At 35.3% G+C, this 14,198-nt stretch overlaps 1 protein-coding gene across 2 annotated transcripts in view; it reads left to right on the plus strand.

Moving 5' to 3' along the window:
- MTMR2 (myotubularin related protein 2) overlaps positions 1-14,198 on the plus strand; it is a 118,824-nt gene that overhangs the window by 37,491 nt on the left and 67,135 nt on the right. For both annotated transcript variants that reach the window (XM_040630977.1, XM_040630978.1), the window contains one exon: positions 4,866-4,971. In XM_040630977.1, coding sequence (XP_040486911.1) covers positions 4,866-4,971 — 106 coding nt within the window. The remainder of the gene's footprint in view (positions 1-4,865; positions 4,972-14,198) is intronic.

Genomic DNA, 14,198 nt, shown 5'->3' on the forward strand with positions numbered 1-14,198 from the left:
TCAAAATTATTTTTTCTAAGTAATACATTACCTGTAATTCTGAATTGTGTTTTATTACCTTTAATTTTATCTTCTCTCAGAAGGTTATATGTATAAAAAGTAGTATTGCACATTTGAACTTGTCCAAAATAGACTTTATGAGGTGCTGATTGCCATATCATTTAGAATTGTGTTTGGTTATACAGAATATAAAACTCCATTACCATGATTTTAAAAATTGAACATCAGGGGTGCCTGGGTGGCTCAGTCTGTTAAGCATCTGACTCCTGGTTTTGGCTCGGGTCATGATCTCATAGGTTGTGAGATCGAGCCCTGTGTTGGGCTCCATGCTCGGCGGGGAGTCTGCTTGAAGATTCTCTCTCTCTGCACCCTCTCTCTGCTCATGCATGCCCCCCCCCATAAATAATAAATCTTAAAAAAAATTGAACTTATTTTTTTTACATAAAAAAATTCCATAAGTAGGGAGTTGGTGTGGATTTGACTGCTCAGTGATACCATGAGAACTTTATATTCTTTCTGTTATTGGCTCCCTGTTCTTGACAGGCCAGCATGTTGGTCATATTTAAAGGTTAAGGGCTAGCCTGCTGTTCCTGCTCACCTTTATTACAAAAATAAAAGGTTTCTGTAACTATTAACATAGTTCCTCTTAAATCTCATTGACCAAAGTTGTGTCACATGGATCTCCTAACCATAAGGGAGCCAAAAGCAAGCATATGTCATGTTGGGCTGGGCACAAACTGCCTTAATCAAAGTCAGGAAAAAAAAAGAGGTATATATGTATATGGAGTAGGCAACAAATAATGTCTCTCAAAAGCCTAAACGTTGATTATTTTACCTGTTATTTTAACACAGGTCGTATTTAATTAAGAAGTTGACTACAACAACAAAGAAGAAAGGAAGAAAACATTCTCAGTCTGTCAGTTTCTCTATCCTTACATTATAAAACTAGATACTAGAATTTCTTATGACTGCTCCTTTGTGTAATATTATAAGTTGTTGGGTGTAAACAACTACTGCCGTACCTTGAAATAGTTAATAAAATAAATGTATGTTTGCATTTGGAAAAAATATTATGAAGTGTTCCTACTGGAATGCTGTTTTTTTTTTTTTTAAGATTTTATTTATTTATTTGACAGAGAGAGAGACAGCCAGCGAGAGAGGGAACACAAGCAGGGGTAGTGGGAGAGGAAGAAGCAGGCTCCTAGTGGAGGAGCCCGATGTGGGGCTTGATCCCAGAGCACTGGGATCACGCCCTGAGCCTAAGGCAGACGCTTAACGACTGCGCCACGCAGGCGCCCCTGGAATGTTGTTTTTAATCCATTTAAAATGAGTTTCTTTTGGGAGAGATAATTTTCACATTGTATGAATATATAAAAACATTTTGCAGGGTATCTGGGTGGCTCAGTCAGTTGGGCATCTGCCTTCAGCTTGGGTCATGATCCCAAGGTCCTGGGGTGGAGCCCTGTTATGGGCTCCCAGCTCTGTGGGGAGCCTGCTTCTCCCTCTGCCTCTGCCTGCTGCTCCCCCTGCTTGTGCTCTGTCTCTCTCTCTTTGTGTCAAATAAATAAATCTTAAAAAAAAAAAAACATTTTGCAGATGGCATGATCTTATGAATGGAGAACTGCAAAGGCTCTACCAAGAAACTGTTAAAACTAATAAACACATTCAGGAAAGTTGCAGGATATAAAATCAACATGCAGAAATCAGTTGTGTTTCTATACACTAACAACAAACTCTCCAAAAAAGAAATTAAGAGAACAATTCCATTGCAGTAGCATCAAAAAGAGTAAAATACTTAGGAACAAATTTAACCAAGGAGGTTAAAGACTTGTACAATCTATAAAACTATGATGGAAGTAACTGAAGACATAAATCAATGGAAAGTTATCCTGTGTTAATGGATTAGAAGAATTAATCTTAAGATGTCCATGCTGACCAAAGTGATGTACAGATTCAACGCATTCTCTAAAAATTCCAGTAGCATTTTTCATGGAAAAAGACACTCCTAAAGTCCTTGTGGTACCACAAAAGACCCCAAATACCTAAAGCAGTCTTGAACATGAAGAACAAAGCTGGAGGCATCATACTTCCTATCTTTATTTTTTTATTTTATTTTATTTTAAAGATTTTATTTATTTATTTGACAGAGACAGAGACAGCCAGCGAGAGAGGGAACACAAGCAGGGGGAGTGGGAGAGGAAGAAGCAGGCTCACAGCAGAGGAGCCTGATGTGGGGCTCGATCCCATAATGCCGGGATCACGCCCTGAGCCGAAGGCAGACGCTCAACTGCTGTGCCACCCAGGCGCCCCCATACTTCCTATCTTTAAACTGTATTTCAAAGCTGTAGTTATCGAAACAGTATGGTACTGCATAAAAAATAGACACATAGATCAGTGGAATAGGATAGAGAGCCCAGAAATAAAACCACACATATATAGTCAACTTGTCTTTGAAAAGGATGCCAAGAATGTACAATGGTTTTGGATAAATGGATATCCACATGCAAAAGGATGAAATTGAACCCTGATGTTACACCATACACACAAATCAAACCAAAATGGTTTAAACATTTCAATGTGAGGCCTGAATCTGTAAAAATCCTAGAGGAAAACAGGGGAAAAGCTCCTTGGCATTGGTCTTGAGAATGATTTCTTGGGTTTGACATCACTAGCACAGGCAATAAAAGCAAAAATAAACTAGTGGGGCTATATCAAACTAAAAAGTTTCTCTACAGCAAATGAAACAACAAAATGAAAAAGAGACCTAGAGAATATGAGAAAATATTTTCAAACCATAGATCTGAAAAGGGAGAAATGGGGAGATATTGAGCAAAAGGGACAAAGTATTAGATATAAAGTGAATAGTTCCAGGGACCTAATATATAGCATGGTGACTTTTGTGAGTAATACTGTATCGTATACTTAAAATTGCCAAAAGAGTAGATCGCAAGTTTTCTCCCCACCAAAAAAAAAAAAAAGTAATGATGTGAGGTGATGGACGTTTACATTAGCTCGATTGCAGTACTCACTTCTCAGTGTATTCATATATCACAACATCATGTTGTACCCCTTAATGTGTCCTCCACAGTTCTTCTTTAATAGTCACACCTCAGTAAAGCCTAAAAATGTAACAAGAGAAAATGAAGTGACAATTTCTTTTAGAGAAGATGATTTTCACATTGTGTTGATAATTTAGTTATTGTTACAGGCAGGTTTATGGTGGACAAATTTTAAAGGAAAAATCTGGTTTTTAAGTACCACATCTCAAGATGGATTATTTTATCAAAATCTAATGAAAAATTTTGACTTTGGGTGTGAGGAAGACTTTCAGTATGTTGGGAGTGAATATATTTTAATCAGAAGAATATATTTTTAAATCAGAACTTTAAGCTTCAATTCAAAGTGAGATTTTTTCCACCGTTTTTTTTTTTTTTTTTTTACTTTAAATAATTTAACTTTATTTTACTGGTAAAAGGAAATGATGTAAATCATTCCGTTTGTGGCAAGGGTATATTGTCACTATGTTTTGGAATTTAATAAACATAATACATGTTAACAGTATACATAGGCACTGAGGTAGATTTTGTGGAAAATGAAAACACAATTCTCCCTTTTGGGGGTAATTAAATTCATTAAATTGTTATTACTTAACGGAATGGAAGAAGTAAATATTTAAGACAGGCTTATATAGAATTCGATTTAGTGGAAAGATACAGGTGCAAAGACAAGCTCATCTTTCTATAACTTCTGTTCTGTTTCTCTGGCCATGTTGAACTCTTGTACTTTCTCAAGTGTCCTGACCTCTTTGATTATTCTGCATCTTTGCAGTGCTTTTTGTTTGTATGTTTTTGGTATTCCCTTACTTGTTTGTCAGCTTGACAATTTCCTATCTTTCAAGACTCTGCTCAGAGAACATCTTCTCTGTGAAATCTTCCCTGAACTTCTGGGGTAAAGTTGGGTTCTTCCTTGTCCTTTTTGCCACAGTGCATTTTCTGTTTCTTTCTCTGTCTCTGTGTTTGTAGTGTGTTAACCTCGAAAGTAAAGCTGTCAGTTATATTACCAGCAAAATGGATTTATTCAGGAATAACAGACTTGCAATTTGAGACATGCAAGTTATGGCAAAACCATAGGCAACTCCAGAGAACAAAGGAGAGGAACGCACTTTTATGTCGTAAAGGGGGCATTCAGAGGAGCAGTTATAAATTCATTGGACTAAACTATCTGAAGTGTAGTGGCTTTATTTGGGTGAGTTGTGACAGTCTCTCTTTGGTGGGGCTGTTGCCAGGCAAGGAGAAAATCTTCCTCTTACTGGGGTAGTAAAATATAGGCTTCTTCCTGTTGGGAATGCAGAGGGCTGCAAAGAATGGTAGGGTGTGAAAGTTCCCCCTTCTTGCCTCCTGACTATTTTAAAAGAGGCTTCCTTTATTCAGTTTCACAGGGGTTGGAATCATTATCACAACACACCATTTATTTACTTGTCTGTCTCTGCCACAGTTTGTGAGCTTCAAGAACATGAGGGTTATATTTATCTCCAAATCTTAGTGGTATAATGGTTTTGTATATTGGATCATTCAGTGTTCATTGGATGAATGAATGGATGGTTGAATAAAAAGAAAGAATTAGCCCAGAGTTTATTCAGGAGTACTGGGAAAATCTTTCCATAGGGAATGTGGTAAGAACACTTAACCCTGCAGGTGTAGAGAGTTTGTAATTTATGAGTATTTGGAAATAGGCTTGAATAGGCAAAGTGGGACTGGTTGGCAATGGAAGTTTTAATAAATAATGGCGTTATAATTAGTAAAATTTCTTAAGTTGTTTTTTAAACCCCTCCTTTTTGAAACATACTGTGCTTTTGTATTTTGTAGTGCTTCCACTTCTCATTCAGAGAATTCAGTGCATACAAAATCAGCTTCTGTAGTATCATCGGACTCCATTTCAACTTCTGCGGACAACTTTTCTCCTGATTTGAGGGTATGTATGCTATTTTTCTGAGGTATTCTGATGTATTTTTTGTTAGCTGTTTCTGGCCAACACTATGAGTATAACCTTGCACTACGTAAGCAGGAGATCTTGATCGAGTAGTCTCCCAAGACCTCAGTCTTCATAAAATATCCCAGAACAGACCGGCAGATTTGGAATAAGATTTGGAATAAGATTTGGAAATCTTATTTATTTATAAAAGAAAAATGTGCAATTCATTTCTAAGTTTGATAACTTTTAAGTTCTTTACAAAAAGATAATTAATGGATTTTATTGTGGTATAAAAGATTTTTGTGATTACTCCCATAATGATGGCCAATAATAGCTAACCTTTTTTGAGTACTTACCATGTCCTGAGTGTTGCTCTAAGTCCTGTAATGAAATCTCTCTTGTAATACTTCTTCCAGTTCTGTGAGGTAGAGACTATTTTCTTCTCCATTCTAGGGATAATAATAACTCAGAGAGATTAATAACATGTCCAGAGTCTCATCACTAATAAATTCTCTGGCTAATCTTCTAGCTCATGTAGTCCACTCCTGGAGCTAAGTCATTTAAATATTGTGCTGTAGTTGCTACACGTCTCATTATAGTTTAAATATTCTTGTATTTGTTCAAGGTCTTGTAGCTATGAAAGTAACCACGCCACTGATATCCTGTAGCACTTTGTATGTTTTTCAATTCATCTGCCTTTCTACAGCTGCTTATCTTTGAGAGATGGAGAAAATGAATTTCATGTGCAGTGCTAACCCTTAAACTTTACTCCCTAACCCTTAAACTTTAGAGTCTTTTTATCCTGATCAAGTGGCTCCTTTCCCAGTAGTTATACTTTCACAACTTTAATGAGAACATTGTTTATATTAATGAAGTAATTTGCTGTTGAGCATATACTGAGACCATATCTTTTTCTTGTATTTCATTTTCAAAACAGAATCCAACAAATGTAAGAATACAGATGACAAACATCTGTAAAGGCTTCTACTTTTTTGTCCTTATGTGTTGTGAAATGTCATAAAATAATAGTTTGGGTATAACCTGACTTTAAACGTGACTAAAAATAATAAAGACTTATCTTTATAATCTGGATATATGTTGTGCTAATTATGAAAGCTTCATAATATCTTTAGCTATTATCTTGATGCATAACATAAAGAGCAGCATTCATCATTAATAATAATGAATATACATCAATTGTTCCCTCTCCTTAATTTATTGCTATTTAAAAACATCTTTTATATATGTATCTAACTTTTGTTTTATTCATTATGTTAATACATGTCCACTGAAGGCCTGTGAATTTTTTGGGGCTACTTCTAGGCAGATTGTATTAGCTAAAAACATCATTTGTTTTTTATTTTTTTTAAAGATTTTATTTATTTACTTATTTATTTGAGAGAGCAAACGAACAAGCACAGGGAGAAGAGCAGAGGGAGAGGGACAAGCAGACTCCATGTTGAGTGGGGAGCCTGATGTGGGGCTCAGTACCTCAACCCCAAGATCACGACCTGAGCCAAAACCAAGGGTTGCATGCCCAACTGACTGAGCCACCCAGGTGCCCCACATCATTTGTTTTTAACTTCGTGTTGTGATTGATAAAGAACTCATGCTAGAAATGGGAGAAATGTCACTTTTCCTTCTTGCTATGCCTGCATTATTAATATTCAACCTGCCGTTTCTTGCCTAAAAAAAAATATAAATAAATGCTTCAAAATAAATCATTTGTGTGTTCTTGTGAGGGTTAATTTAGTTAAACTACTTAACCAGGCACACCGGTGAATTGCAGTCCATTGCAGGATGCTGAAAAGTGGCCTATGATCTCAGCTTGTTTGAAGGCAGGTCTCCTTCATTTTCTTGGGACACCATATTTATAAATAAGAGACTGACCTAGATTGGGACAAAATGAGGGTCATAATGTTAATTTGCATATTAATCATAATTTATTTCTTATTGGGTATTTTTTAAAAATTTAGAACATTTTTTGATTTACAGAAAAATTGCAAAGATAGTATGGAGTTCCTATATATTTTATCTCCAGTTTCCCCTATTACTAATATCTTACATTTGTATGGTACATTTCTCAAAGATAATGAACCCATGTTGATAACATTATAATTAACTAAAGCCCACACTTTTTTCAAATATCCTTAGTTTTTACCTGATCTCCTTGTTTTCGTTCTAGGATCTCATTTAGTATACCACATTACATTTAGTAGTCATGCCTCCTTAGGTGTCTCTTAGCTGTGACAGGCTTTTAGACTCTTTTGTTTTTGATGATTCTGACAATTTTAAAGAGCACTTGTCAGGTGTTTTGTCGAACGTCTGTTATTTTACCCATAGACTGGGGTTTTTTGGGAAGAAGACCACAGAAGTAAAGAGCCGTCTTCATCACTTCATCACTTCATCACATAAATCACATGATTTATCACTGTTGATGTTAACCTTAACCATTTGGTAGAGGAAGTGTTAGGGTTTTTCACTGCAAAATACTCCTTTTCCCCGCCCCCTCCTTTTTATACTATACTCTGGAAGGAAGTGGCTACGCACAGCCCACATTTAAGCCCACCTTGTTGAGAGTGGAACATCTACATACATTTTTCATAATTCTTCTGCATGGAGATTTGTCTCTTCTTTCTTATTGCCTTTATGCAGCCATTTATCAATATTTCCTTATGGATATCTATTGTATATTTTGGATTTTAATTCAGTACTACTTTGTTACTCAAACTGTTCCAACTCCAAATTGAGAGTTATTTCAGTTGGATCTTCTGTCCCTTTACGTATTCCCATCCTTGTGGTTGATTTGTTTTGTTTTGTTCTAAGCTCTTTGCTACTTTACTAAGTAAGCACTATGGGATACTCCAGGCTCATCTTGATATTTCCTGCCTCAGTCTTAAAATCGTCATCCATTTCTCAAGGATGATATTCCCAGGTTTCTTTTATGGAGATTGGTATTAGAAACCAAGATCTGGGCACTGGGTGTGCAGGTGTCCTTTCCTTTTCCTTTCTCTTTTTTTTTTTAACCAAAAGGGAACAAAATTATTTTCCTTCTGAAGCAAAAAGTCATTTGCATGCATTTTATTTGGAGGTGATATCATGGGTAGGGTGATCATATATACATATTTGTCTAGAGTAGCCTTATTTTATGCCTGCTGTCCCATCAGGTTTAACATTAGAGTTAAAGAAAGTACCAAATTATTGACTTTCTTAGCACTGTAGGGTACCAAGGAAATCTTTTGAAGTTATACATCAGCTCCATGACTGTAGGAATCCTCTCCATTCGTGCCTTATGAATTTAGCATCTTTCACAACGTAGAGGGTCCCTCAGAGACTCTTTGAGTTGTTAATGAAGAGACAGTTGTTAAATGTTAAACTAAGGAGAAGATGGTTTGGGGCAACAAAGGTTAACTGTACTTTCCATAGTAGTATGGAGGCTGCCTGTTACCCTGTTCCCTCATTTTTAAAGTTATCTTTGATTACTAGTCTTTTTTTCAGTTGTGGAAGGGAGATGAATGATTAACGTTACATTAAATGTTAGTATCCTTTAAAAAAATGCAGCTTAATTTCAAATATGTGCTTTTTTCAGAGGTGGGGTGGAAAGAAGAATGTGCTTCTAATACTTGAAAAAAATCTAGCATGCTACCGATAAACATTTATATATACCTCATCTCATTTAACTTTCACAACAGTCCTGTGAGACGGATATTATTACTCCATGTGACCAGTAGGAAACCTGGTATTCAGAAGAGATTAATTAAGTCCTGTGCTTCAAGGCACACAGTTTGGTGTTGCCCTTACTTGGGCTCAGGTTGGTCATATTCCTGTATGGCACATTACCCAGAGCGACTCTCCTTCTGTGGCTTTGCTGCTATTGTCAAATGTGCAGTGAGCTTTTCTTAAGTGACAAAGAATAGCTTTAATACATTTTTTGAGGTGGCAATAGCAGTTTTCAATATTACTTCCTTAATAAATGAAAATTCCTTTTCTAAATAATCAGAAAAAGAGGCTTTTTGTAGTAAAGATCTAATCTACCCTCCTCAATTTTGTCAGTTGATGGATATTTTGCTGTTAGTATGTATACCTTTAGTGGCTATAAAATAGAAGTGTGCTAGTTAATTATAGGTGGACGTAACTGCAGACAGCTGTGTGTTGTTTTCTGCCTGATCGTGGTTTGGCTCTATGCGTGACATGTGGGGCTTGGCATGGTAGTTGTGAAAATCATCATTCACAGATGATTTGAAGTTGGTTAACCTCTAGACTTTGAGTTCTCCATGTTGCCTCAACTGTTTATCCCTGCCCTAAGCCTTAACCTTTTAAAGCTCCCTTAGTAACAGCTTTTAAATAGAAGTATAAGCAACACCGTGCCTTGAAAAGCTAATCCAATTTCATTACAAATCTTAAATCAAATTGTAGAAGTTTTCTACTACGGGTATTATGCAGTGACATTTTCCTGAAAGGACAGTGTGTTAGTTGATTAACAGCTGACTGTGAAAGCTTCGGTTGGGGGTTTCTTATTGAAACAAGATGTGTTGCTTCTGCATCAGTAAAAGAGAATGGAAGATTAGAGGGGGTATGGAACTATACTAGATATCTGAAACTTGTATTTATTCAAGTGGAATTCTCTTTGTATTTTTCACCTTTTTAGCATAGCTTGTTGCAGAAAGAGTCATAAACAGGTAAAATCCAATACATGTGTTTCTGAAAAACTGAGCACAAATTCAGCCTTGGTAAATTCAGTTGTGGTTCCTCAGTGAATAATTGTAGAGTGTTTCTGTTTGCTTCATTTCCTCTTCACTTGGCAGTGGAACTTATTTAATTTCATTAAAAAATTTCAAAAAAATCCTTTCATACAAAATTTCCCCCTCCCCCCTTTTTTGTCTGTCCCTCTTTCAGGTAAAAATTTTAATGCAAATGCATTTATTTTTTATAAATATGCAGTTTTTAAAATTAGACTTTCTTAAATAAGAACATATTTTTAAAGTTTGACACATAGTGGAATTAAGAACCTAGGAAACCGGTGTTTGTTGATTTATTTGCTGACTGAAATAATTTCCATGAAATGCAGGATTTAAAAATTCAGATGCATAACTCTCTTTATTTATAAAGTGTAATTTATATAGCATTGGGTTTTAATTAAATTAAGTTCCTTAAATGGTGGTGACTAAAAGATAAATTAAAAGTTGGGCCATGCAACATTTCCTTTGTGATGTCTGCGATAAGGCATTTATACCAATGTTGGTCTGTAATTCAGATATTAAAATGGAATTGTATTTATGTCTTTTATCTCTATTTTAGAAGGCCTATTTGATCTTAGAATATGTTATGTGACATATATAATTTATGTATATATAAAGATATGTATATGAGATAAAAATTGTAATATTTTGGGTTTTGTTTTTAGCCATCTTCCCTTACCTTATAATATTTAGTAGGCTTAAATCAAATAAATTTGCTTATCTTTTTTTGTTATATTATTCATATTTTCTTTATGAAACAAAGGTCAGAGGTAATTGGATTATTTCTTATCCAGTGTGTGCATGAATGTTGTCATGTTCTGAAAATATGTAAATCTAGTCAGAATGAATTAAGACTCATAGAGCAGACATTAAATAGACAGTGAACAATGTCTGTTACACATAATCATTTCAATAGCCAGAGGAAAAATGATTGAAGTTAGAGCTTATTAGCAGAAGTTAACACCACTACTGCTCACACCAGCATTAACTCTTGAGAGCCTATGAATTGAAAAGAACAACTTTAGCCAGGTAAAGAGTATCCATTAAAATTCCACAGTAAGGTCTTATACTTAATGGGGAAATATTAGAAGCATAGCCTTTAAACTTAGAAACATGATGCTAGAATTCTTAGCCAGTAAAATAAGAAAAGAATAAATAATATAAGAAATGAAAGCAAGCAAGCAAGCTTTTTTTATTTACAGATGATTGTCTAGGAAAATTTAAGAAAAATCTATATGCAAACTATCAGCACTGTTGCTGGATATAAGATAACTTTAAAAAGATAAACCATGCTTCTGTACCTTAACAAAAATGTTTAGACTGTGTGATTTTAAAAAGGTTTCCAGTCACAAGAGCAACAAAATTACCTTACTCAGGGAGAAAGTTGTAAACTTTATTAAAGAACTTAAATCTAAATAGATGAGTAGACACAATCACCTGAAGATATCATATATTTTCAGTATATATCTGTTAATGCGATAACATAATTTCAGACCAAATTCAAAAGCTTGTCTTGCAGAACTTGGCAAGTTGATCCTGAAATTTATATGGAAAGGTAAAATGTCAAGATTATTTAAGAGGAAAAATGAGGAGAGGAGATTCACTTAATTAGTTTATAAAGCTGAAGTAATTAGAACAGAAATAGATCAAGGAGACACACGACAGAGTTCAAAAATGACTGATATTTGTAGGGGCTCTGTATATGACAGAGACTATAACAAATCAGTGGGGAAAGAATGAACTGTTTGGTAATCAATGCTGGGGTAGCCATATTGAAATTAAAAAAAAAAGAAGTTGAGTTCCTAATTCACACATATTCAATGAATTCATTAGAATAAAAACCTAAAATTGAAAATCAGAATATTAAAATTTAGAAGAAAATATGTGATAATATCTTTATTACTTTCATCAAGAAGGAATTCTTAAATGAGACCTAAAAATGTTAACCATAAAAGATTATTATTAAATAAAAAATTTTAAAAATTTTACTTATAAAAAAATAAGTTTTATTGTGCTAAAATGGTAAGTAAGGACCTTTTCTTGCTTATTGATTACTGTCCATCTGACCTCTCTCATCTTAAGCTCTGCCCTTTGTTATATGCCTACTGTTCATAGAACAGTACATGAATGAATGTTACTTAAGAGCTCTTTCATATTTGTGGTCATTTGCAGCACTGGAGACATTTGTCCTCTCATTTGCTTTGTTTAGTTGGTGGAAAAGTTTGAGGAGCACTCCTAATCAAGTGACTTTTGAAACCACTTGTTAGCTACATTTCGGAAACGGAAGAAGGATATTCTGTGTTTTATTCATAATTCCAAATAAAATCTGTGTACTTATTCACTAACTCACTGCACTCTCTTGAAATTTCCCGGGTGTTCTGAGGAAACACTGTCCAGTAACACATGGTTTCTGCCAGCAGGAAGCTTAAAGTCATGTAGTGGGAAAGGAGCTGAGCAAATCAGTGATAATTGCATGATAGATACTATGAAGAAGGTATACTATGGGAGCAAAGAGGACAGAACATTCTAAAACATTCTAAAGCAGAATGTTCTAAAGTTTATAAAAATAAATTCATTGGATAAAAAAAAAAGACTATTGCTATAAGCCCCTTGAGGGCAGATATATTTATCTTTTTTTTTTTTTAAGATTTTATTTATTTATTTGACAGAGATAGAGACAGCCAGCGAGAGAGGGAACACAAGCAGGGGGAGTGGGAGAGGAAGAAGCAGGCTCATAGCGGAGGAGCCTGATGTGGGGCTTGATCCCATAACGCCGGGATCACGCCCTGAGCCGAAGGCAGACGCTTAACCGCTGTGCCACCCAGGCGCCCCCAGATATATTTATCTTATTCCCTGTTGTATCCTTAGAGCTCAGTATCTAGAATGTGGAAGGTACTCAGGAAAAATTTGTTGACTGAATCAGTAGAAGAGAATGAGGAATATGAAGTTGCTTATTTTCCTTTCATTCTTTTTTTTTTTTTTTGATTTTATTTATTTATTTTGACAGAGAGAGAACACAAGCAGGGGGAGAAGCAGACTCCTCGCCGAGCAGGACCCTGAGATTATGACCTGAACTGAAGTCAAATGCTTAACCAACTGAGCCACTCAGGCACCCCATGCGTCCTTTCATTCTTAATAGTCCCCTAAGTCTTTTGTCTGGTAGGCTTGCCTTTCTCTGATTTAGCTAGTGCACCATCATAAGGCTAATCTTCCTCTGAAATCACTTCCATAATGTGATACCCCTATTTAAAAATTCTTCAGGGATGGGGATCGCCTGAATGGTTCAGTTGGTTAAGTGTCTGACTCTTGGTTTTGGCTCAGATCATGATCTCAGGGTCTGGGATTGAGCCCCACGTTGGGCTCCCACTCAGCAGGGAGTCTGCTTGTCTCCCTTTGCCCTTCACCCTACTTTCTCTGTCTCTCTCTGGAATAAATAAAAAAATAAATCTTTAAAAAAAATTCTTCCAGGGGATCCCTGTTTCTTACAGAAAGTGTAGACTTCTAAGCTTGTGTTCAAGGTTCTCCATTTTTGGTCCCATCAAAGCTATCACACTGTATGTCCATCTTTCCCAAAACATAACCCCATCTCTATAGATAGGGATTCTTTTTATAGTCTCTTAATTGGCGTGTGCTCATTTCCACTTCTATTCATGCTGGCTCACACATCTGGAATGTACTTCCTTCTACTAGTGAAACAGATCATGGTCAGTATGTTAATAATAGACTCAGCCCCATTAGGTGATTCCAGTCCATTATGATCTTTTTTCCCTGATTGAAGATAATATGGATAATAATCAGAGAGATAGTGTTGAAAAAAACTTTGAAGAAATTATGTGAGGAGAATTTGGAAGAGAGACAGAAGGTAGTCACTAATTCGTTTCTGTCATCGAAGAGCCACCAAAATCCATTTGAAAATGTTCACAGTTGTCTCATATCTATCCTTAATAGAGAAATGATTTCAGTCCAACTCTCATGATTTCTGTTTTACTGAAATTTTTCTCTCCAGAGTTACCATTATCTCTCTTTTGTAAAATTTTGTTGTCTTTTATAACAACACTAGTTGTTTTTTTAATGAAAATAGTATAATGAAATAAAAATTTGTGGGAACTAGAAATAGGATTAAGGAAAAAAAATCACCAGCACTTTTACTACTCTTACTCTTAGTATTTAGTATGTAGAAACTCTTCTTTAGAAATTTCTACTTTGACAGCTGTAAGGTTGGGTATCAGAGTAAATCTCCTCAGCTCTGCTCACTACAAGCTCATGATGTCAGCAGTTGGCTAGGATCTAGTAAGTAATGTCTTGCCTACCATTCTGTTACATCTGTAATTAATTTGATGTGATTTGAAGATATTATTAACCCCCTTAAGGCTTAAAAGAATAAAAGTTCTGAATGTGTTAAGATTAGTAAAAAGAGCCAAATAATTATAATAGAATCATAGAGATTATTTAAAAATCAGAAAGTATGAAAAAAAGATAAATGTGAAA

Source organism: Ursus maritimus, unplaced genomic scaffold, assembly GCF_017311325.1.
Source record: "Ursus maritimus isolate PB19 unplaced genomic scaffold, ASM1731132v1 scaffold_16, whole genome shotgun sequence".
Lineage (NCBI taxonomy): Eukaryota > Metazoa > Chordata > Mammalia > Carnivora > Ursidae > Ursus > Ursus maritimus.